The following is a 23439-nucleotide window of genomic DNA, read 5'->3' as shown; positions in this document are numbered from 1 at the left end:
ATATTTGTCTCAGAGATGCAGTGGAATAGAAGCATGAAGTACAAGTACAGTAAAAAATGTACTTAAGTACAGTACTTGAGAAACTGTCGGTACTTAGTTAATTCCACCACCGCAGCATTGGTCCTTTAAATCATTGAACAGAAGTCATAAAACCATAATGCAGTCCATAAGATTTAAGCAATCAAAATAAATCTGGATTCCTGTAGGCTATAGCTTATAGTATTAACCTAATAAAACACTTTCTTCTCTGCATTTCTCATCGATGTGTTGACCTTTCAGAGATCTCATAGGGTGGTTATTGCGTTTCTGTTTGTTGCCAAACACCCTGAAAGTACATTCAGGTTTCCATGGTTGCACACTGCTATTTAAAGGCCCTCAGTCTGTCAATATAGTGTTTTGTGCCCTTCCCTCTCTCCTTCAATGACAGTATAAAAATGATCCTTTGATATTAAAATAACATAGGAGCAACGATCTCTCTCCCCAGAGGGCCTGTGGAGAACACTGTGGTCCAATTTTTGACTTTCGCCTGTACATACTGTAAGCTTGCGGTTTTTGTTTGACCTTCTCAACCACATTGTCTTTGAGGATCATCATGCTGGCTGCACATGGTGCATAAAAAAAATGGGGGGGAATGATAATTTAACCTTATATCCTCTGTTACAGGAATCTCCAGACAATGCTTTTCTATTGAGTTATAGTTAAGGATTTGCTGCCCTCGTGTGGTTCTTTTCTGAATTGTTCTATTTTGACATTCCAGCATAGATTGTGTATTATTTGATTATGCTGCCAATGATTATATAAGGGAAGTCTATCTGCTAGAATACATTTGGACAGTAAAATGCCACTTATTGCACAAAATATTTATAGTTATTTGAGGATAGTGGTTCAGGTGTCAACAATTTCAAAGTACAATGAATGTGATTGTGAAAAATAATCAGTTATGGCAATAACAAAAAGGAAGAAATCAATGCCAGCAATATAAACATAGTCATCGTTGCTGTTGGGCAGAAACCTAGTATCTCCATATATCATATGTTTAAGTTTTTAATCTATGCTCTTTTTGTGGTTGCCCTAACCAGACTATAGTACTTGTCCGACTTTCTTCTGGATAAACTTAATTTTGCTGCGCTACTCCTCCCAGTTTTGGTGGCACGCACTTGAGCCATACTGTATGTCAAAATCGACCTGCTTCATCGGGAATTGTGTGCTTACATATTGCTAAGAGATATGTTATTATAGTTTAATCTATATTAATTTATTCGTGAAATAATTTTCTCCATTGGGAAAAAGCTAAACATTTCCCAAATATGGAGATGACTGAAATCATAGGTGTCTGACGTCATAGACCATATGAGACTGACATGGAAGCCTGACTGACACAGAGATCTCCATATATGGCCATTAATTTATTAGTGAATTAATTTTCCCCATTGACTTGAATGGGGGAAATTCAAATGGTATGACGAAATTAATTTTCCAGTGTGACTCGCGTCACAGCAACCAAGACTTGCAATTTCCGAGAATTCCATCTCTCTAGTTACTTGCGCCAGCAGAGAGTGCGAGCGCAAGCACAGTGTTCAGCTGCATATGTAGGTAGGTATAGAACCTCACCCTTCCTCGCTGCATACTGTTGTGCTCCGAGATGAGGTCCTACGGGGATATCACCGGGCTGGGGTAGAATGCCTCCACGCCGAGGTAGATCAACCTTTTCCCAAACTTGTATCCAAAAAGTAAAGGTAGTTCCACACTCCCAGGGTATGATTTCCCATCCCACATGGAGGCATTCTACCCCAGCCCGGTGATATCCCCGTAGGACCTCGCAGTGGAGGGTGAGGTTCTATATGGGGCTAGTAGGTATAGTAGGTAGCTGTGTGTGTTTAAGCCTGTAGCCCAATCAGGGACCAGCATTTCTGGTGATGCCAATGGCGATGTCACTGGCATCGCCAGTAGTGATGCCAGTGGTGCACAAGTAGTACTTGTGCACAAGCTGCAAGTTGGCACCTCGACAGAGTGCATTCTCGTTTATACTGTTGCATGACACGTGTTGCGCAAAAGCAGCAAAGATATAAAAAGAATGATTATTTTCCCTACTTTTCAAACTTTTCAGAAATTGTTGTCTTATAACCACAGACATAAAAAGGTAGACGCCTCTCTGGTACCCGTCTCGCATTGATAGGCATTTTTTGATTGACAGGCTTGGAATTCTTCTGTGTGCGTAACAGACACGGAAGGTCGGTAGGCAAATCAGAGGCGTTATGATTGACCAGTAGTTTTTTTGAGTGGCAGCTGGTGGCAGCCTGCCCTCAACACATCCGCTTTTCTGCCTATCAAGTTAGACGGGTCGCTCCAATCAACTGCAGCGGTGGACGAGTTATCTAGCTTTTTATATCTGTGCTTATAACGACATGACAAAAATAGGGACACCAGGTTGAAAGTGGTTACAGACAGGAAACAAAGAAAGAGAGACAGGGAGTGACATACAGCACGGTTCGTCGGTAACGGAACTCGAACCTGCGCTGCGCTTTAGGAGCCTAGGTGCCCGGACCGCTAGGCCAGCCCAGGCCCAATGCAATTTTGTGTGTTTTATAGATATTTAACGAATGAAAACTTTGGATCCATTGGAACATAGGTTCTTTTTTTCCATTTCCTGAAAATAAACTCTTTTGGACATACAAGTTCTCACCCCCCCCCCCCCCCCCCCCCCCCCCCCGACAGCAACGTCAGCATGTTCTGGAATAAGGATCCAAAGAGGAGCTATGCACTGTGGGAGGTTAGTCAAATACTTTATTGTCAGAACACAATAAAGTAAATATAGTCCCCCATAACCATTACGTCAAAACAATTACACTCCAACTTCACAGTTTTATCCCTGCCTCTGCTTGTGCCTTGGGTTTGTCTTGCAGATCACAAACAAACGTCCCCTCCGCCGTACGATAAAACAGTCTTTGCAGCGCTTCTTCAGGGCCGACTTGGTTTTCATCCCTGCTGACGGCTGGATGCAGGCGAGGTGCTGACACTGGCCCAGTAGGGATGATCCATGAGGAGGAGCCTGCAACGCAGGCAGTCTGCTGGGCACCGCGGTTAGTGTGGACAGGTATCTGTACATGCTGCTCCAGTTTGGGGAGGACGGGTTCAGGGTGAACCGACTCATCTGGGCCAAATGGCGTGTGAGGGAACCAGCCAGGTATTTCAACACCAATGGTGACATGGTGTCAAAACCTATAGAATTGATATATATATATATTCAAGTTAATCCTGCATACACATGTACTGTAATGTGTAACACACAGAGGTCATTGGCAGCTTCAGTTTGTGCACTTTTCACTTAATGCGAATATAGACTGGAGGAGTCTTTTCTTGGAGATGTGTGCTTGTGACATCTCACTGATGTCACAATAGGTCAGCTATGTCCATCCATTTATGGAGTTCTACATTAGCCTGATGTCAGCACTACTAGATAGGTTAGTACGATATGTCGGATGGCTCCATATATATTGAGAACCAATATTCCGTGGGTAACTATGGCAACCTGTCAATACCCACATCCACATGACATGAAGGATGGATGGATGGATGGATGTACAGGTAGTATCTCTACCTGTAAGAAATCTATTAGGTAAGAGATATGAATAAGAAGAGAAAAAAGGGGGAGGGGTATAATGTACAAATCTATCAACAGTAAATATGAACATAGATCCATTGCCTATGGAATTATCTACTAACATAAATGATGCTTTGACAATAGCATATAGATGAGACATATCACCTCAACCTAACACTACCACCATTAGCTCTAGAGGAGAACTCTAACGTTATGGACTATACCACCATCAAAATAATAAACAGTTACTTGTATTACGCCTCAATGCCATTAACCAAGATTGTACACTAGCGCCTCCCTGTGGCAAGGGTAGAAAATAGACAAGCAGTGAACTATGCAATATGCATGCCATGCAGCTTCCATTCAAGGACAGCCGCGATAACATCCACAAGAAAACAATATATCACGCATTATCAGCCACACCACACGATGAAAGAATGTATACAAACCTTTGGAAAGATTCAAAAAGCTTTGAAAAAACGGGGTACACCCCTGGAAATGGTGTTTAATGACCACAAGACTCGGCTGTGAAACATTACATGGACAGAAGACAGAATAACGTACTGCTGCTTCCTGTGTGTGACTGTGACGTAACTGTGACTTTGAGATCCCATAGCTCGAAGGGACAGAAGTGATTGTGATTGGTTAGTTCAGGGGTCTTCAACAGGGGGTCCGCGACCCCTAGGGGGTCCGCGGAGGTACTGCAGGGGGTCCGCGAAATAATAAAAAAAAAAGAGTTTTTTTTTTTTTTTTTTTCAAAAAATGTTTTTTTTTTTTTTTTTTTTTTTTTTCACATTTATGTTAAAAAATAAATCATGATTCTATCCATTTTGAATGGCTTGAATACATGATTACTATGCAATTGACAGATTGTTGATATTATTGACATTGGCTCTCAGTTAATAAGTAGTATGTTTAGAAATGGTAGTGGTACGGCCCACCCTGCTCGCTGTAACTTGTAACTTTAAAATAAAAAATATGTCGTAGCCCCGACCCCCCCACCCTACAAGGTGGTAGGGGGTCCCTGCTCCATCTCCCCATCAGTTTGGGGGTCCCCGGCCTGAAAACGTTGAAGACCCCTGGGTTAGTTAGTTGGTTGTTAAATCCTCTTTGTTATTTTTTTTTTTTTAGCAAAGCAAGTAGCAAAGTCCTGTTGCATAATGCATAGTTTAGTAATATCATGACATAGATTCAAATACAAGCTTAAACTTTCGTTTCAATGTTTAAGTACAAAACTGTGCATTATTCATTGTATCACGGCAACCAACAGGCCAATCACAGCACTAGCATCTCTTCAGGCCATGGGGTTTAAACTATATGGGTTTAAATGTTGTCCAATGTATTCACTAGTCAGTCATACCTAGTATTTGCTATTTATTTATTTATAGGGTCTATATTTATAATTTACTTTTTCCTAAACTTGAATTTAGGTCATCAATAGAGAATCATCAGAGAAAATGTAGGTATTTGAAATAAATTCTGAAAATGCTATAATAAATCGTTTATGCACACGCATGAAAGCTCCTCCCGCAATGCATCCTGGGGGAAAGAGACTATCCACTGTAAACATGGCGGCCATAGGGAGCAGGATTGTGTCCTTCAGTAAGAATGCTAAAGTTCTGCTGTCTCCGCTGAGGTTATGTGCTGTACCCGTTCAGCACTACGGCCTGGAGGTGTCCAGCACCGGAGAAGCCATCACTCACACCGGCCAGGTAACCCTCTGACTCCCTGTCTGACTTCTGGAGAGGCTAAACGCTGCGTTACATCCTAGCTGGTGACCTAACCATGATGGAAGTACTCATACTGAAATGGTAGAAATACTCTGTTGCAGAGCTGCCAACCCTCACGCAATGAGCGTGAGACTCACGCAAATGACCCTCTCACTCTTCTTACTTACAAGTGAAAAGTCCGGAATTCAAAATGTACTTGAGTAAAAGTACAAAAGTATTGGCATCAAAATGTACTTAAAAAGTACCAAAAGTAAAAGTACTCATTATGCAGAATGTCCCATTTCACAGGTTTTAAAATGTAGGCTATAGAAATATTTTGAATCATTGTTGTGAGCTTGTAGATCTGCAATTTTCAAATGGCCAAAATGCATATAGGGTTGAAGTGTTTAAAGTATTTTTTTGTAATAATAACAAAGTAACTAGTAACTAAGTTTTCAAAATGTATTGGAGTAAAAGCTTTAAGTACAGTATTGAGTAAATGTATCTACTTCACACCACTGCTGTCTGATTTCTAGAAGCTAAACGCTCACATTGTCGCTGGTGACCTAACTAATTCAGTGATATAATAATAACATGCAGAATAACACGTTCCACAACGCTGCTGCAGTGTTGTCATTTGACAGGCCTGACGGCATATTTGAGAGATGCATCATAATGGTGTTGTCGTATCATCCACTTATTAGTGTTTTTTTATTTCATATCCTCAGGTGTTTGACGAGAATGACCCCAGGAGAGCCAGATTTGTGGGCAGACAGAAAGAGGTAACGTAATTTTAAGTAGTGTGTCGCGTATTTATAGCAATTTGGGGCTTTTATGCCTTTATTGATAGGACAGTAGACTGACAGGAAATGGGGGGAGAGATGGGGAGCGACATGCGGCAAACGTCGTCCGGATCGGGAATCGAACCAGCGACAGCCGGCAGGCATCCATGCCTAAGTGGTATGCGCCTGGACCAGTAGGCCAGCGGGCGCCCGGCTCCACATATTAGCAATTTAATTTGCTGATTGTCATTCTAGGCAGTTAAAACTCCACCCAGTTGGGTTTATACTAGGTAGGCTACTGAGTAATACATTGTGTTCATTCACTGTCACACAGGGGCTTTTAAGCTGTGACATCATTTTGTAGGCAGAGGAGAACTCTGCCCCCAGAGCATTTTCTGTCCCTCGCTATTTCAACAGATCCGAGACAAAAATAACGACTAAAGTATAATTCTAACACTTTCCTTTCAACAACAAAGAGAAGAAAAATGTGTAAATAGTAAAAAGATTGACGGAAACTGGGGGCAGAAATTCTCCTCTGCCTACAAAATGATGTCATACTTAACAGCCCCTATCTCTCTCTGTTTCTCTCTCTGCCCTGATTTTGCAATTATGTATGTATGACAAATGACACATCAATTAGTGTACTTGCATGTTTGCCATTGCAATGTTTCAATACAAAAAGACACATAACAAGGAATTTGACAATATAGAGAGGCTGGGGCTGGATCTACCCAGCACCACTTGTGTAAGCAAAAAGAGTGACATGAATCAGGCCAAACCCATCCATAAACCTTCTTTACTTGCACGTTCTAGGTGAATAAGAACTTTGCCATCAAATTGGTGGCAGAGGAGCCAGTGAGTGGCGTTGAGGGAGGAATCGTATCCTGTGACGGAGGCGGAGGAGCCCTGGGTCACCCCAAAGTCTACATCAACCTGGTAGGGTCCTGAACACGCTGGTCTGACAACACTGTGACTTTTATTACAATCTGGGACGTATTTTAATTAATAAAACAATCAGTATGTTAACTCATTGAGTGCCTATCCCGAACTAGTTCGGCTTTATTATCGCATCCCAGAGTGCCAATCCCGAACTAGTTCGGCTTTTTAATAAAAAAAAAAATGTTGTCCTCTGTTTACAGAGGACGATATTTGCTGATATTTACCATCCACTCCAATGCAATCCAGGATCTTTAGAGCTCATTTTCTCTGTTTTTTTCTCCCATGCATGAGGTGTGCAAGGTTTAATCATGGCTAAGTTGACGAAAATCTAAATCTAAAATGCTTGGTAGCCAATAGCTAACTTCAAGCTAACTTCACCCTCTTCCTGTACATGCACAAAGGAAAGTGTTCTGGCAAGTCATGGCTCCAGGGCTTGGGCATGCATTACCAGCATATCTCTATTATTCTCTGGTCACTGGGCGCCCTCTAGTGGTGATAGGCTGGCATTAAATGAGTTAATAGGTAGGGATGGGACGATATGAAAACTTCATATCACGATTATTGTGACCAAATAAATAGCGATTTACGATATTATCGCGATAATCAAAATCCATTATCCTGGGGCGGAACATTTGCCAAAAAATAGCCAATCTACAAGCTCACAACGCTTGCTCACGATAAATTACATTTCCACGATACGATATCACGATAAACGATAATATTGCGTATCTTCCCATCCCTATTAATAGGACACCGATTCATTGACAATGTTAATAACGTTTTTTGGAACAGTTGGCGACTTGGCGCACCCGATTGGACTGTAGATGCGCCTCTGTTTTTATTGTAAATTTAGTTTTGACATTATTGCAGTTACCTTTCTTCATCAGGAGAGGGAGACAAAGTACAACATTCTTCTTAATGGACACATTGGACAGACTGGTGGGAATCTACAACTACAAGAGTTTTAGCACAAGGATGACTGAATTTAATCTAAACTAAACTCACTGCTGAATATGCAGTGTGTCAAGCAATCTAAAATACTGTTTTGTGACAAATTTTATGTAGAACTGGCATGATTACTAGTGTTCAGTTGACATTCTGGCAGCTGCATGCAACACAACACAATATGACTGAGAGGATTACTGCAAGTTAACATTTTAAAAATGTCTGCCCTACCTTGAAGAATCACACTGTATGCCTGTACATGGCTCATATCTCTATTACCGATACTCTGGGACTAGGTTAACTTACCTGGAATTATTTTATGCTTTAAAGGAGCTATAGTCAACTTTTTCTTGAAAAACGGATGCTAAAATAGAAATAATGTTTCGAAAATATGTTATAAAAAAATAAGCTTCATATATGTGTTTCTATTAAAAAATTACCACAAAAAGCGTAAAATAATGATGAAATAATCATTTTGGCCATTGTCAGACCGACACTTTGTTTACATTCTAGTCTAGACTAGGATGTAAACAAAGTGTCGGCCCGAAAACGAAAAAGTTGACTATAGCTCCTTTAACTATTGAAAAATAGCAGATATACAAGCTTTTAGATCTGCTATTTTTGAAAAGTCGTAAAAATGTTCTGGAATCTTGCAATATATGTATTTTCTAAAGCGAACATTTGTAACTAAAATTTAGTTTCTGGGGGTCACTGGAACTAAATATTTTTAGATGGGGGTCCATGGCCAAATACATATCATTTTGGGGGTCCTTGAGACCTTGACATGAAAAAGATGTGAGCAACACTGACATAGAAACATAGGCTTTTCAGAAACCCGTTAAGATTTAGTTTTAGAACCGAAATACCAAGAAGCTCCCTGACAAATGTGGCTGCTATTGGTATTTTAAGAGTTAATTTGTTCTAACAATTGTCTCTGCCTTTTATGTCTCTTCAGGACAAGGTGACTAAAGTGGGGACGTGTGGCTACTGTGGATTACAGTTCCAGCAGACGCATCATCACTGAGCCTCTTTCTCCGTTTCCTTTCTGTGTAATAATATGTGATTCTGGTAAATAAATTATATTCCCTGATTTCCCTCTTATCTGTGTCCATGGTTAGTTTTCTCTTTTTATTTTTCTGGATAAAAGCGGCATGACATACATTGTAAATCAATATGGTAAAAACAAGTTGTCTGTCAAATGTTTTTTATTTATTTTATAAATAGAATGGCTTAACCTTGGGTCTCCCAAAAAATATATATATTACAAAAAAAAAGAAAAAAGATCTGTAAGCTCACAACGCGTCATGATGTGATGTACTGTGAGCTTGAAGATCTGCTTTTTCTATTAAGCATATAGGGCTTGAGTGGTTAAATATTGGCATTTTTACTATGAGAAGTCTGTCAAGTGGAAAGCACTTGGTCTGTGTTTTTAGTGGGTGTCCTGACGTGTGCTTCATTGTTGTGTAGTTGCAGCGCTGTCAGTCAAGTGTCACTCTGGAGGATGGAGGATATTACCCCAGCTGTTGCTGCTGCAGTTCAGTGGATTTCTTAAATGACTGTATTAGGGTTGAACGCTTTTCTGGCATAACATGCTGCATGCTGCTTGGTATGATTTTGTTGCTAGTTGGTGTAGTACTGACATTGACAGGCAGAGGTCAGCAGTGTCACAGCATTGGATCTCAAGCAATACTGGATACAGAAGGTAAAGACCCAAAGTAATGTAAATATGATAATATAAGAGGGATGTGAAGAGACAATTGGGAGCTAGGGAGCCGGTGATTGCAATAAAGCAATTATGTAAAAGATTACGTCCAAATAACATAATGATGTCCTTTTCTTGTGTGAATAATATTGATATCGAAATGGTGTAATGTAATAAGGGCCCTCGCAATCAAATCAATGTCTCAATCAAATTTGTGATTGACACTGATAATTGCACGGATTAAACAGAAAGTTCCAAATAAATATATATTTCACTGCATTTTAAACCAGAGCATTGAACCTTTCACCAGAGTAGGCAACATGAATGTTAAATGGACTGCCTTTATATACAGTATAGTGCCTTTATAGTCAACTACTGTGTAGGCCATTCATTAATTTGTTCATTCAAGCTTTAGTTATTCTCAGAATTACACAGGGTAATTAAATTCATTTACTGTGTTGTCAAGCAAATTAATACATTCGTCAACCACACGTGTGTTGATAATTACTATATATAAGCTTTTCATTCAAGCTTTAGTTATTCTCCAAAATTACAGAGTAATTAAATCCATCTACAGTGTCGTCAAGCAAATTAATATTTTCTTGCTAAAGGACACTTCGATGACGACATGGAGCCAGGGGGACCCAGGGATCGAACTCAGAACATCCCGGTTCCAAGATGGCAAAACTGGGCGGTTCCCGGTTCGATCCCCATGCCCAGGTGGTCCTGGCTCTACGCCAGGGGTTCCCAAACTTCTTTGGCTCAGGGCACCCCTACAAATACTGTTTTCATCCAAGGCACCCCTACATTATCTTAATGAATGTAGGTGTGCCTTTTCTCTCCTGGCGCCTTATATTAATGGCAAATTTTAGCAAGGAAAACATTGAGATAATGGCTATTTTGGTTAGAACTGACTGAAGATTTAAAATTCAAGTTTAAAATGACCCTAAATATATATATTTTTTTTATTGTCCAAATACATTACAAATATCAAATTATCTCGCGGCACCCATGGACTGCCGTCACGGCACCCCAGGGTGCCCTGACTGTCACCCACTTTGAAAACCCCTGCACTACTACGCTATCCTTTTCTTTGTGCATGGGCTGCGTGGAGAGACGAGGTCCGCAGAATTTCTTGTGCACCCCCCCCCCCCCCCAACCAACCCTTATCCCAGTCTGGTGTAGAGTCTCGCTCTGTCAAGCCTGGAATACATCAGGAGGGAGCCCGCCCTGATAAGGCACAGCAGCGCGGAACAATACATGTTTGAGGAAGATCATATATATATTTCATCAGGCTTATTCTCCATAGACCTCTGCATGCCAAATTGGCCCGTGCTCAAGGCTCAGGCACCAGACAGCAGCACTAGCCTGTCCTGTCCCCAGCGATGCAGCCAGTGGAACTGCATTTTCCACACCACGGAGCTCAGGTTGGGAAGAGTAGTCAGGCTGATATAATTGGCCCTGGTGACTCCTGGAAGTGGGGGGGCCCGCGCCGTAGTTAACCTCATCTATAGTCAGAAGCGTTGGGGATGATTGAAGGGAGAGAGAGGAGCATTGTTAAAACAAGTCAAGGCAGCTGGGTCAGTGTCAGAGAGTTGAGTTGAGTGCTTTGTGGTTGGTAAGTTTGAGCTGTTTGAGAGGTGGCGGGCGGCCCCGCTTTATTGGAATAGCTCGGAGCAAAATCCTGGGATGAAACTGAGCATATGAATTGTGTTGAATTAAACAGCACTGTGTTCAATTATTCAGCGCTCTTAAATACGCCATGGCCCCTTAATAGAAGTGTAATACTCGATAGCACTAGATCCAGTGAAATGTGTTTGCTTTGACCGTCTACACTACAGTATATACCACAGAATTACAAGTCTTTTTGGGGATTCTCTCTGCATAATCTTAGGAATGATAGGAGAGTATCAAGATCCACACTTGTAACTGACCCGTAGACACATCAATGTAAATCACAATGTCCCCTTGTTACAGTAGATTCTAGCTGTATACATGTGTTGCATGTCACCCCCCACTCTGCCCTTGTTTAAACAAAGCAACAATGCTATAAAATACCCAAAACAACAATGCCGTTCCTAAACATAATCTGACAAGCACTCATATGCCAGATGAGTCATTGAAAAGCGGGCCAGTCAGTGCAATTCTAATCACAGTCACAATTTCCTCAATATTTATATTTGGCTGTAATGGAGTTAAATGCCATCAAATTAATCAAGTTTAATAATACAGGCCCCCTCCTCCTACCTAAATAATTATTCTCTCCACCCGCAGAATATCCTCTAGGCTCGTCTAATTGCCCCATTACAATATCCCCTCCTTTACGACGTGTCAGATTACAGAGGCTCAAGGTTCATTATGGAGCTCCCTGCAGCCAATTACCTGGGCCTTCATTCCTTGAAGTGGCCGTGTCCTGAAGGAGCCCGCTGACACAGATCTGGGATCTGCCTATCCCCCTCCAGGGGCGTCACAAGGGGTAGGTAAAGTGGGACTGAGTTACCGGGGCCCAAGGTGGAGGGGCCCTAATAACTTTATCTATTGAAAAATAGCAGATATACAAGTTCACAGCGCTGCACCGAGTGCCGCGCTGCGAGCTTGTAGATCTGCTATTTTTGAAAATGTGTGAAAATCTTTGAATATATGTATTTTTTAAGCGAACATTTCTAACTCAAATTTTGCTTCTGGGGGTCCCTGGAACTAAATATTTTGAGATCGGGGTCCGTGGCCAAATACATATCATCTTGGGGGGTCCTTCACATAGGTTTCTTGCACACATTTTCACGATTTTTCAAAAATAGCAGATCTACAAGCTCACAGCGCGGCACTCGGTGCCGCGCTGTGAGCTTGTATATCTGCTATTTTTCAATAGTTAACATTCATGGGGGGCCCGCAGTGAATCCTTGTACCCAGGGCCCAGAATTTGGTGTGACGCCCCTGTCCCCCTCCTATCCCTATGTACATTCTTTGAGGAGAAAACACAAAACTGACCTTTGGTCATTGTCTGGGGGAGTCTCCTCTCAGTTCCACTACAGGCCCAAGTGACAGGGACCCTGACCTTTACTGGGGAAATAATGACTTGTTCCACTGCCAGTGGGTTTACCGCAGGGGGGCGAGACACCTCCAATGACATGTGACAGTTTTTTTTTTTGCCGAGGAGAGTGTTCGCACTCAGCACTTTGATAGCCCTGGAAAAACCAAAGTGTCTGTGACAAGACGCCAGAGACTGTTCTTCTCTCTGTGTGTGTGTGTGTGTGTGTGTGTGTGTGTGTGTGTGTGTGTGTGTGTGTGTGTGTGTGTGTGTGTGTGTGCGTGTGTGTGTGTGTGTGTGTGTGTGTGTGTGTGTGTGTGTGTGTGTGTGTGTGTGATGGAAATAGACAGTGTTGGGTGGCAGGTGTAAAAGCTCATTTGAAATTGTCGGTATTACCTCTATGTGAATGCATTAAAAGAAATCTATGTAAATTCCAAATTCCAGGGAGGACAGCGAGTTCAAATATGTTTTATTTTGTATTTTTGCATTCAGTATGTCTTTATTTATTAACTATTATTATTATTATCAAAGGGGAAAACCACCCTTTTCTTTTTTTTTTTTTTCCTTTTTTTGAAATAAGTGTGTTGCCTAGAACTGGAATTGATTGTTGGGTTCATGTGATCAGTGACATACGGTCGGTGTACTGAATGAGGCAGCCTAGAGGGTGGAGCCAATATTATTATTAACAATAATAATAATACAAATAATGTTATAGTATTTTGTGTTGCGGCTCCAAAACAAATCAAATGTCCTCGGCTCCATTACACACACATTACCTTGCTGTTCACGGCTACCTCCTACGCGGGGAGGCAAATAATTCTTATGGGTGACATGCAAACAGTGAGTGTAGCATCTCACGCCTCACAGAGAAACACGGCGGTCTCCAATCACATCATATATGGCCCAGGGAGCAGGCCTTCATGTCACACTCACTGTCAACTCATTTGATTGTGCGTCGGGAGCAGGACGAGGTGACAGGGGGTGGACGGGGAAGCGGGTACACAAGGAAATAGGTGAGGAAGAGGAGATGGGATAAGAGTTATTAGGAGAAGATGAACAGTGCTAGAGGCCAGAGGCGTGAATAGAAAGTGTGAAGAATGGAGGTGTGAGAGAAGAAAATAAAAAATGAAGTGAAGTAGCCTAAATTGGCCATAGGTGGAGTGTTGAAGTTTAATTGCATGGTTGTCCTAGGCCAGGACCCCTTGAGGTTTACATCTCCATGTAGAGTCTGTGACACTTTTGTACAACTTTTTTGTGTGCTCGCCGCCTCACTTGCTTTCAAAGTGCCTTTTTAGGTTTCAGGTAGATTTACTTCTACCTTCTCTTGAGCCCTAGGGAGAGCATGCCCCTAACATTGGGTCAGAACAAGTAGAATTATACTGTGTCTACATCTGCTTCTTCTACTTCACTTGGCTTAAAGAGTCCAACCTCTTATCTGTGTTCAACTCTCTACTCTTTGTGGTTCCACCTTATGCCTTTGTACTATCAAACTATTTGACAAAATCCAAGTGGGAGTTCTTCTGTTCTGAAGCAATTATTTTGCTGGCCTTTTGTGTTCCCTTCTAATGAATATGCCACAAAGAAAGGAATCGAGAGACACAGCGACATATTTATAGCCAGTCACAGTGAGACCACCGTGTCCCATGGTGAACAGATGAGAGAAAGTAAGGTTTTCAGGAGGAAAAAAACGTCAGATGTCATTATTTATCATCCCAAATCTTATTTATTTATGAGGCAGAAACAGAATGAAATTCTCGGTTGAATTTGTCCTGAATTATTTAATCTGAAATAGTTAATTCCATACAAAGCCTCGGTAGGTCCCTCTGTTCTGTTCTGATAAATACTTTATCATCGTTCCTAAATCGAAAAACACAGAATAGAAGGATGGGGGAGAAAAGTAAAATAACTTTCCTTCCTTCTAGTGGCTTATATATTTTTTTATTTTTCAGGAAGTGTTACTAGTTAGTTAGTTTGTGGACTTTATTTAATAACTTAAACTAAACTGTGTGTGCCCATGCGTGCATGCATGTGCGTGTGCATGCGTGAGTGTGCGTGTGGGTTAAACATTCTGAGGTTTAACGATTATAGCCTATTGTTCTCTATTTATTTTATACTCATTCCCAATAATCAGCGGTGAAACCACTGATGCAGATGAAGATGTGGCCATTAAGCGTGGTGGTGTGGATATAATGACTCCGGGGACTCTCTCTATTATGAGCTACTTTGAGTGAGCACAGTGGATATGCTTACAGTCCCAGTCTAACGTCGTCAGAAGCCGCCTAATGAAAGGGAACGCCTCACTGATTGCAGCTATATCTGGAGCTTGGGTGGAAGTGGCATCGATTTAACAATTTAGCAGCACCCTCCGCTGTGTGTTTCCATTAGTCACGGCTGAATACCGCCCACTTCACCCCGTTCACATCTGAAAAAACTCACGCACACACACACGCACGCGCACGCACGCACACACACACACACACACACATACACGCACGCACGCACGCACGCACATACAGTACAATAATCCACTTTTTGTTGCACCGCCTAGATTCAGCATGTGTTTTACAGCAGTGGTTCTCAACCTGTGGGTCGGGACCCCCAGAGGGGTCCTCAAATTATTTTGGGGGGGTCCCCAGATGTTTAGCTAAATGTTAACATTGTTTTCTCACTCAACAGTAAGCAGACCAACATACAGTTTAAGTGTATACTGGGTATCTGCACATTTCTAAAGTGAAAATGTAAGGACTTTAAAGACCTTTTAAGTACCTCTGGTCAAACGTTGGTCAAATTGTCAAATATTAGAGGCAGAAATTGTGGAAATTGCAGATCTACGCCTCGCGTTGCGAGGTGTTGTGAGCATGTAGATCAGCTATTTTCACAATGGAATAGATCGAGTCAAACTAAATGTAATGCCAACTCCTACAATTCCAAGAGGGTGAGGGGTCCCCAGTTAATATATGATTATTTTGGGGGTCACGGCTTGAAAAGGTTGAGAACCACTGTTTTACAGAACAAGATTTAGAGCAATGGCGTTACATGAATACAACACTGGCCACCAGCAGCAGCAGCAGCCACTAGCAGCTTCAGCACCATGGACAGCTCATTTAAGGGCACACAGAAAAACGCTGCCATGCTACAGAATACGACTTTTATATTTGTGACTCAGTGCATGTGCAGAATATAGTACAGTTTGTACAATATTGTATCGTTTGTCACTTTGTGAACCACACAACCTTGCGGCAGGGACCTTTGCCGTGACAAAACCTTTAGACTAAGACTATAAGTAGAGATATTATTTTGTCATGAGTGGGGTCTCAATTTGTTGCGCTGTAGGCCCGGAATTCAGCATGTGTTTTACAGTCTGTGTTGGCAAAATATCATAACTCATTGTTAACAGTTATTTCACAGCAAACAAAATATACATTTTGGTTTTCCTTTTGAACTCCAGCAGTCTTTGAAAAGGATGTTGAATCCGTAGCCACAGGGGCGTCACAAGGGTGGGGGGAAGTGGGACTGAGTTACTAGGGCCCAAGTTGGAGGGGGCCTTCATTATGAGTGCTGCGAGCTTGTAGATCTGCTATTTATTAAGTCATGAATTCTTTTGCAAATCTTGAATATATCTGTATTTTTAAGCGGACATTTGTAACTAAAATTTTGCTTCTGGGAGGTCCCTGGAACTAAATATTTTGAGATGGGGTCCGTGGCCAAATACATATAACTTTGGAGGTACTTCACATGAAAAAGTTTGAGCACCACTAACAGGTTTTTCAAAAAACTATAGAAGGAATTTAAATATTCAAAGACTTGCACAAATGTTCACGATTTTTCAAAAATAGCAGATCTACAAGCTCGCAGCGTGGCACTCGGTGCCGCGCTGTGAGCTTGTAGATCTGCTATTTTTCAATAGTTAAAGCACAAAATGTGATCCTTGTACCCACCCAGGGCCCAGAATTTGGTGCGACACCCCTGCATAGTAGCCCAACTGTTCACTACAAAGCTGAGGTAGGCCTAATATGTTCAAAGGAGTGTCCAGACGTTCTACTGTCCATCGATGCACCGCTCAAACCTTTCCATGCTGTGGCTGCTTTGGGCAGTGCCTGTGTCAGCGATCGATGCTGGAAAAGCGGGTTGTGGAAAACGCCGTCCACCCATTCTCTGAGCGTGGCTACTGGCGAGTCCTGCTGCCTGTCTGCCGCCGTCACCCCTACTTCTGACGGGTACAACGGAGAGGAAGGCCCCGCGGACAGCATACACGGAGGGAATTCCGCTTGCAAAGAAACAGCGGTGTGGGCAATGGACCATATTTTAGGCTTGGTCTCTGTACTTTCGAGGTCTAGTCCGGGGCAGAACGCGTTGGCTGGGTGTTGGACCGCTGTGAGCTCAGGGCAGTCTGGGGACAATCTCTCCTTCCTGTGAAGTGTTCCTTGGTTGCACGTGAGACGCCCGTGGGAGATGTCCGCGGAGGTGATGTTCACTACTGCGTCATCCTCAGGCAGAAACTGTGGTTTTGGTTCACAGTCTGAACCATCTGACTCCAGGAGGTCAAAGTCCTCCAGATCGCTGTGCAGGTCAGTGCACTGTTGATCTGCAATGACGAGCAAATGATTCACCGTTTAGTGCAATTCACTGTGCATGGATAGTCTTCTTTCTACAGAGCTAGTGCAGTGACTGAAGCTTGAGATGCAAATATACTGAGAAAGTCCTTTGTGTTAATTCAACTCCAACAGTGTGTAAATGGAACCAAATGGACCCATAAGGGTCTGGGGATTTCTGTAGTTACTTTACTTTACTTTATTTGTTTTCTTTGGACAGGAGAGCACATATTAATGAACAATATTATACATGATGAAATGAAATTACACTGGATTTAGCAAGGATGCTCATTTCCATCTGTAGTCCCCAAATATAAAACCAGCAACAATAACATAATCCACTAAGAAAACACAGTAAAGTGTGTGTGTGTGTGTGTGTGTGTGTGTGTGTGTGTGTGTGTGTGTGTGTGTGTGTGCGCGTGTGTGTGTGTGTGTGTGTGCGTGTGTGCGTGTGTGCGTGCGTGCGTGTGTGTTACATTATAGATATGCATGAATGCAAGCATGTACATCTAATAGAAAACAGTAAACGGTAAAATGACCTCATTTAGCCTATTTAACCCTATTTTCATGATCCATGTTTTAAGTAGAACCTGAACGTATAGTTTTCAGGATGTTAGCTGCCTGCCACTCACCAGACAGGGGTTTGGTTGGTTCCTCCGCTCCGTCGCTGTCATCGTCACACGCCCTGTCGTCAGAGCTCTTGCAGGCCCGCGGCGACCATGTCACCTTATTCTCCTTCTTCAACCTCCTGCGCGCGTTGGCGAACCATGTGGACACCTGGAGGGAGGGAGGGAGGGAGGGAGGGAGGGATGCAAGAAAGGTAGGAATGAAGTGAGATCGATAGGTATAGAGATAGGAAGGAAGGAAGGAAGGAAAGGATGGTAAAAGTAAGGACTAAATTCAATACATTGATCCATTTGAAGGTACAGTAGATCAATCAATTAATTCCATTTGAAGATATTGGTTCTGCTTGCCTAACCCATTTAGGCCTGAACACATTATGACGCAATATTTTATGCTTTAAATATAAAAAAATAGCAGATATACAAGCTCACAGCGCGGCACCAAGTGCCGCGCTGCGAGCTTGTAGATCTGCTATTTTAGAAAAATCTTGAAAATTAGAATTTTGACCTGATTCTATAAGTGTCTTTCTATGTCAGCAATCTGGCCAGCCATCGTCAAAGAAAAGGTCCTTTTCACTTAACTGGAGCTCAGTTATCTGTTCTTGAGAGACTACTGTGTCAGTGGTGTTCAAACCTTTTCATGTGAAGGACCCCCAAAATGATATTTATTTGGCCACGGACCCCCATTTCAAAATATCTAGTTCCAGGGACCACCCAGAAGCAAAAATTTGAGTTACAAACGTTCGCTTTGAAAATACATATATCCAAAGATTTGCACACATTTTCACGACTTTAAAAAAAATAGCAGATCTACAAGCTCGCAGCGCGGCACTCGGTGCCGCGCTGTGAGCTTGTATATCTGCTATTTTTCACTGGTTAAAGCATTCAATAATTCTAGGCCTAAACATGGCATTCCTATTTGGTAATGTTACGATGGGTGAAGATTGTAAAGCAGCGCTATGTAACTTTTTCTTAGTGAATACATTTTAATTTTGTCCAATCTGTATGGTAGAGTATACAATATAACGTGTACAATTGGGGTGGTTGTATTTTGTCTTGGTTGTGTCAAAGGTCAGGTCTCATAGGATCTGTGTTTGACCTGATGGCCTAGATTCAACTTATCCCCTGAGCAAGCATGCAGGTTATTAGTTTAATGGTGAAAACAAATTCAGCAACCGCAGGAAACCGAGTTCGAATCCAGCGTAGAAGAGGTAAGTTACATAGTGCAGCTTTAATTATTATATAATTATCATTTATATATAATATGTATATATATTTATATCGAAAACAGCGATGAAATAGCATCACACGTTTTGAGCTTGTAGATTGGATATTTTTCGCACAACACCATCGTGTGACGAATCATTGTGGTCAGTGGTTCACAAACTTTACAGGTCGAGACCCAGAAGAGAGATTAGACTTTTTTCTGGGACCCAAACTAGTGAAAATAGCAGATCTACAAGCTCTCAACATTTCTAAATGTAGGAAAAGAAAATTAGATTTTTACTTAAGTCGTGACCCATATAAATTGGTCTGTGACCCACAATTGGGTCCTAACCCACTGCTCTAAGCCAGTGGTTCTCAACCTGTGGGTCGGGACCCCCAGGGGGGTCCCCAAATTATTTTGGGGGGTCCCCAGATGATTAACTTAATTGGTCAACATTGTTTTCTCACTCAACAGTAAACGAACCAGCATAAAGTTTACGTGTATAGAGTATCTGCACATTTCTAAAGTGACAATGGTAGGACTTTTTAATACCTCTAAAATGACAAATTAAACATTGGACAAATTGTCAAATATTAGAAGCAGAAATTGTGAAAATAGCCGATCTACATGCTCACAACACCTCGCAACGCGAGGCGTTGTGAGCATTTTCACAATAGAACATGTTATACAAAATGTAATGCCTCAACTCTTTGTACTTGTCAGGGTGAGGGTGTCCCCAGTTAAAATATGATTATTATGGGGGTTGTGGCCTGAAAAGGTTGACAACCACTGCTCTAAGCTTTACCCATGCTGATGGTTCTCATGTGCAGTCATTTGACACATGTAATGACTCCTGACCTGTGTGAGCGTCATCTTGGTGATGATGGCCAGCATGATCTTCTCCCCCTTGGTGGGGTAGGGGTTCTTCTGGTGCTCCTGCAGCCAGGCCTTCAGCGTGCTGGTGGTCTCTCGCGTGGCGTTCTTACGGCGCGCCGCCCCATCGGAGCAGGAGTATCTAGAAGATGGTTGGCAGGAGAATCAAAAAGGGAGCAGTCTTTTAATTATAAAATGTGAAGGATGAATAATGTGCATGAGTTAAATGGGGGAATTTGTATTAAGGCAGGCAGGCAGGCAGGCAGGCAGGCAGGCAGGCAGGCAGGCAGGCAGGCAGGCAGGCAGGCAGGCAGGCAGACAGGCAGGCAGGCAGGCAGGCAGGCAGGCAGACAGACAGACAGACAGACAGACAGACAGACAGACAGACAGACAGACACTTTGTTTAACCCATGCAAGGGCAATTTCAGGTATAGGTTAGTGCAAACACACAAAGCTGTTACAATAGATTAAACGCAACAACAACAATTATGGAGCATGCCTGAGGTAAAGAAAAATAAATTATACAGACAGATGGATATTTAAAAACATATAAAGTCTAAAGATACCACTTAAAAGTGAGTAATCCTATATGAAAACATTATGACATGTGCAAAAAGTAACTTTTTTCACAACACTTGGAGTGATTATTATTATTATTATTGCAGTGGCCAGTGGGAGTCAAATAATGTGGTATGTCTGAGATGGACATGTCTACTGTATTTTTTTTTTTTTTTAAGTTGAATTAGATTGGACTTACCCATATCTGTCATAGGGATACTGTCCAAATGTGTAGTCATAAGGGTAGTAGGTGGGGGTTTGAGAGGTCCCCATATGCGCAGAGGTTGTCCCGTCTTTGGAATCCAGTGGCCCCTGAAAACAAACAATCGAATCACCCACGTTATAATAGCTTACACTTCAAAAATTATAAGCCGTAGTTTTTATTTTCCAAACGTTCTAAGCGCGTATTTACGCACGTAATTTACGCAAACATTATATAAAGTAGTGGGCCTGGCTAAGTGGCTATATAGGCCAGTGGTTCTCAAAGTGGATTGCAGGGACTCTGTGGACTGTGGGTTCCTTTAAAGGGGGTCTAAATTGACCCATACAAGTCTGTAACCCTACCCATACAAGAGTTCACGGGTAGAAGATTACATTTTAATGTTTGAGAAACATTTAGGCTATATAAAAGTCCAAACTCACCCTGGAATACAGGGCAGCGGTGGCGTCGCTGGAGCAGGCGCTGTAGTAACCCTGAGCCTTGGGGTAGGCGCCGCTGTAGAGCCCGATCCCAGCGGGGACCACCGGAGGAAGGTGGTCCTGCCTCGGGGAGCGGTACACCGGGACACTGGAGGACGGAGGAGGATCCACCACAGCCCTGGCGCTGGGCTCCAGACAGCTGGCCAGAGAGCTGGACGTCATCAGAAACTTCCGACAAAATAGGAGATTTGTTTAAGAGTTGCGAGGGATATTATTTACATTCGCTGATTTCAAGACAGTTGCGACTAATAGGCGGCAGGCCTATCGCCTATAAGTTGAGAATGCTGTTATGAAGTTGAGAAAATAAATGTAGGCCTAAGGCTATAGCGGAGCCCAGTGGTTCTCTCTCAAAGTGGGTTTCAGGGACTTTGTGGGTTCCTTAAGGGTTCTAAATTGACCCATTCATGTCTGTAACTCTGACAGTGTACAAATGGAACCAAATGGACCCGAACGGGTCCATTTGGTTCCATTTGTACACTGTCAAGAGTTAGGGAGACCTTGAAATTTGAAAGTTTGAGAAACACTGCTATAGCCTAGGTCGCCATCGGCTACAAGGGTGTCATTTGCCAAAACGAACAAATCTCCAGATCTCTTTAAGCCGAAAAGCTTACTAGGATCTCCTTTTAGTTGACCGTGTACCAGTGAACGGTAGGCCTACTGTCGTGTCATGAAACTGTACCTTTTCCTATATGCAAACTTTCAAATAAAGTCTTCAATCAATCAATCAATCAATCCAAGCTAAACAACGGGCGTTAGCTTACCTGCGGTGTGGTGGAGTAGGGGTATCCCAGTTGTGAATAAGCCATATTTCAATCAAAGATCAAAGAGACAAGCGGGATGAGCGCGAACCCTGCCCGGCATCAAACAGCATCCGTGCGCCGTGCAGGTGATGTTTAAATTGCTCCACACAAACAGCTTCAGATCCAGTCTTCTGACAACTTGGCAATTCTTTAATAAGACTCCGAAAGCTTCTTGCCCTGGACTTTATCCAATTGGGCCATAAGGTTCTCGCAGTGTATAGCTATTAGTACCACTTTGGATTTTGGAAAGGGAAAAAGAAAAAAAGAAGAAAATAAGACGTGTTTCAAAACGCAATAAATGTCCTGCAATCCCGTATCTTCCTGAATGTAGGCCTATCTATAGATAAATACGTAGATTCGCGTTTGAAGTTCCAGCTTTGATGCCAGCGTGGATGTTTTGTCGTGGGCGCGTTGAGACGCTGTGTGTGATCAAAACCATTTGACTCCTAAGATGCGCTCTTTGGTTTTAACTCGCGCGTCTCTGACGTCACGTGGGCTCGTGGAGGGGAGCGCCGCGCCGGTGTTTTTTTCTTCTTCTCCTTTCTTCTCACTTCATCGATTAATTAATTAATTAATTAATTAATTCTCTCCCAGCTCTCGGAAAAAGGTCCACGCAAGCCCACGTGCACCTCAATCGTCCCCAGGCATAAAGTAAATAATGAGAATGTGATCAATTCTCATCTCCCTCTATCTCTCACGCGCGCGCGCGCACACACACACACACACACACACACACACACACACACACACACACACACACACACACACACACACACACACACACACACACACACACACACACACACACACACACACACACTACTACAATGGCCAGAGGGCTGGATCAGGAAACGTGACGCGATGACACCACATTGACACGAGGTGATTGATGACTGCAACCTGATATTAGCATAATCGTTTTGCCCTGTAGTTTAGATAAGTTGTCACCGCGGAGAAATCTCCTTGTCACCCACTTATTCATGAGTGGGGGAATTACAAGCCTCTCGGAGCATATTAATCAAACAATAAACACTTTGCGTCTCATTACCTTGAGTAAGCACCTTCACCAGCTGAATGGCTTGTCATGTCCGTAATAACCCGTCTTAAGCTGTTCCCGTTTCCCTCACCTCCTTTCAGCCCACCTGCGTTTCTATTAGAGGAGGGAGGGGGGAGGGAGGTGGAGAGAGAAAGAGAGATGGGGAGAGAGAGATGGAGAGGGGGAGAGATAGGAAGAGATGGAGAGAGAGGGGGGGAGAGGGAGAGGGATGGGAAAAGGAGAGGGTAGATAAAGAGAGGAAAGCAAAGGAGAGAGGGAGAGAGACAGTGCACACATAGACATCAAAGAGGGCTTGAGCCCCTGCCCCTTTTACTTGTCTGTAAA

The 23439-nt window shown here is 42.6% G+C and overlaps 3 protein-coding genes across 4 annotated transcripts; 1 reads left to right on the top strand and 2 right to left on the bottom strand.

Moving 5' to 3' along the window:
• Positions 1-2863: 2863 nt before the first annotated feature.
• Positions 2864-3208, bottom strand: mrpl36 (mitochondrial ribosomal protein L36; the record flags this gene model as incomplete). The annotated part of the gene is made up of 1 exon (XM_080735584.1): positions 2864-3208. One exon carries the CDS (start codon positions 3206-3208, stop codon positions 2864-2866), a length of 345 nt encoding a protein of 114 aa, XP_080591710.1.
• Positions 3209-5168: 1960 nt separating this feature from the next.
• On the top strand, positions 5169-9692 carry ndufs6 (NADH:ubiquinone oxidoreductase subunit S6). Of its 2 annotated transcripts, XM_080734511.1 has the most exons (5): positions 5169-5313; positions 6039-6092; positions 6906-7028; positions 8932-9044; positions 9444-9692. In XM_080734511.1, exons 1-4 carry the CDS (start codon positions 5170-5172, stop codon positions 8998-9000), a joined length of 390 nt encoding a protein of 129 aa, XP_080590637.1. In that variant the 5' UTR covers position 5169; the 3' UTR covers positions 9001-9044; positions 9444-9692. The 2 variants fall into 2 exon arrangements, with proteins under 2 accessions (XP_080590637.1, XP_080590636.1); XM_080734510.1 differs by lacking the exon at positions 9444-9692 and having other exon boundaries at positions 8932-9077.
• Positions 9693-11021: 1329 nt separating this feature from the next.
• Positions 11022-22064, bottom strand: irx4b (iroquois homeobox 4b; the record flags this gene model as incomplete). Its single annotated transcript, XM_080735583.1, has 7 exons — positions 11022-11149; positions 16773-17291; positions 17931-18075; positions 19987-20143; positions 20759-20871; positions 21202-21426; positions 22020-22064. 7 exons carry the CDS (start codon positions 22062-22064, stop codon positions 11022-11024), a joined length of 1332 nt encoding a protein of 443 aa, XP_080591709.1.
• Positions 22065-23439: the final 1375 nt, after the last annotated feature.

This window comes from Nannobrachium achirus, assembly GCF_963921795.1.
Source record: "Nannobrachium achirus genome assembly, chromosome: 10".
NCBI classification, from domain to species: Eukaryota; Metazoa; Chordata; class Actinopteri; order Myctophiformes; family Myctophidae; genus Nannobrachium; species Nannobrachium achirus.
The sequence above is the reverse complement of the archived record's forward strand: the minus strand, read 5'-3'. Positions and strand labels throughout refer to the sequence as shown.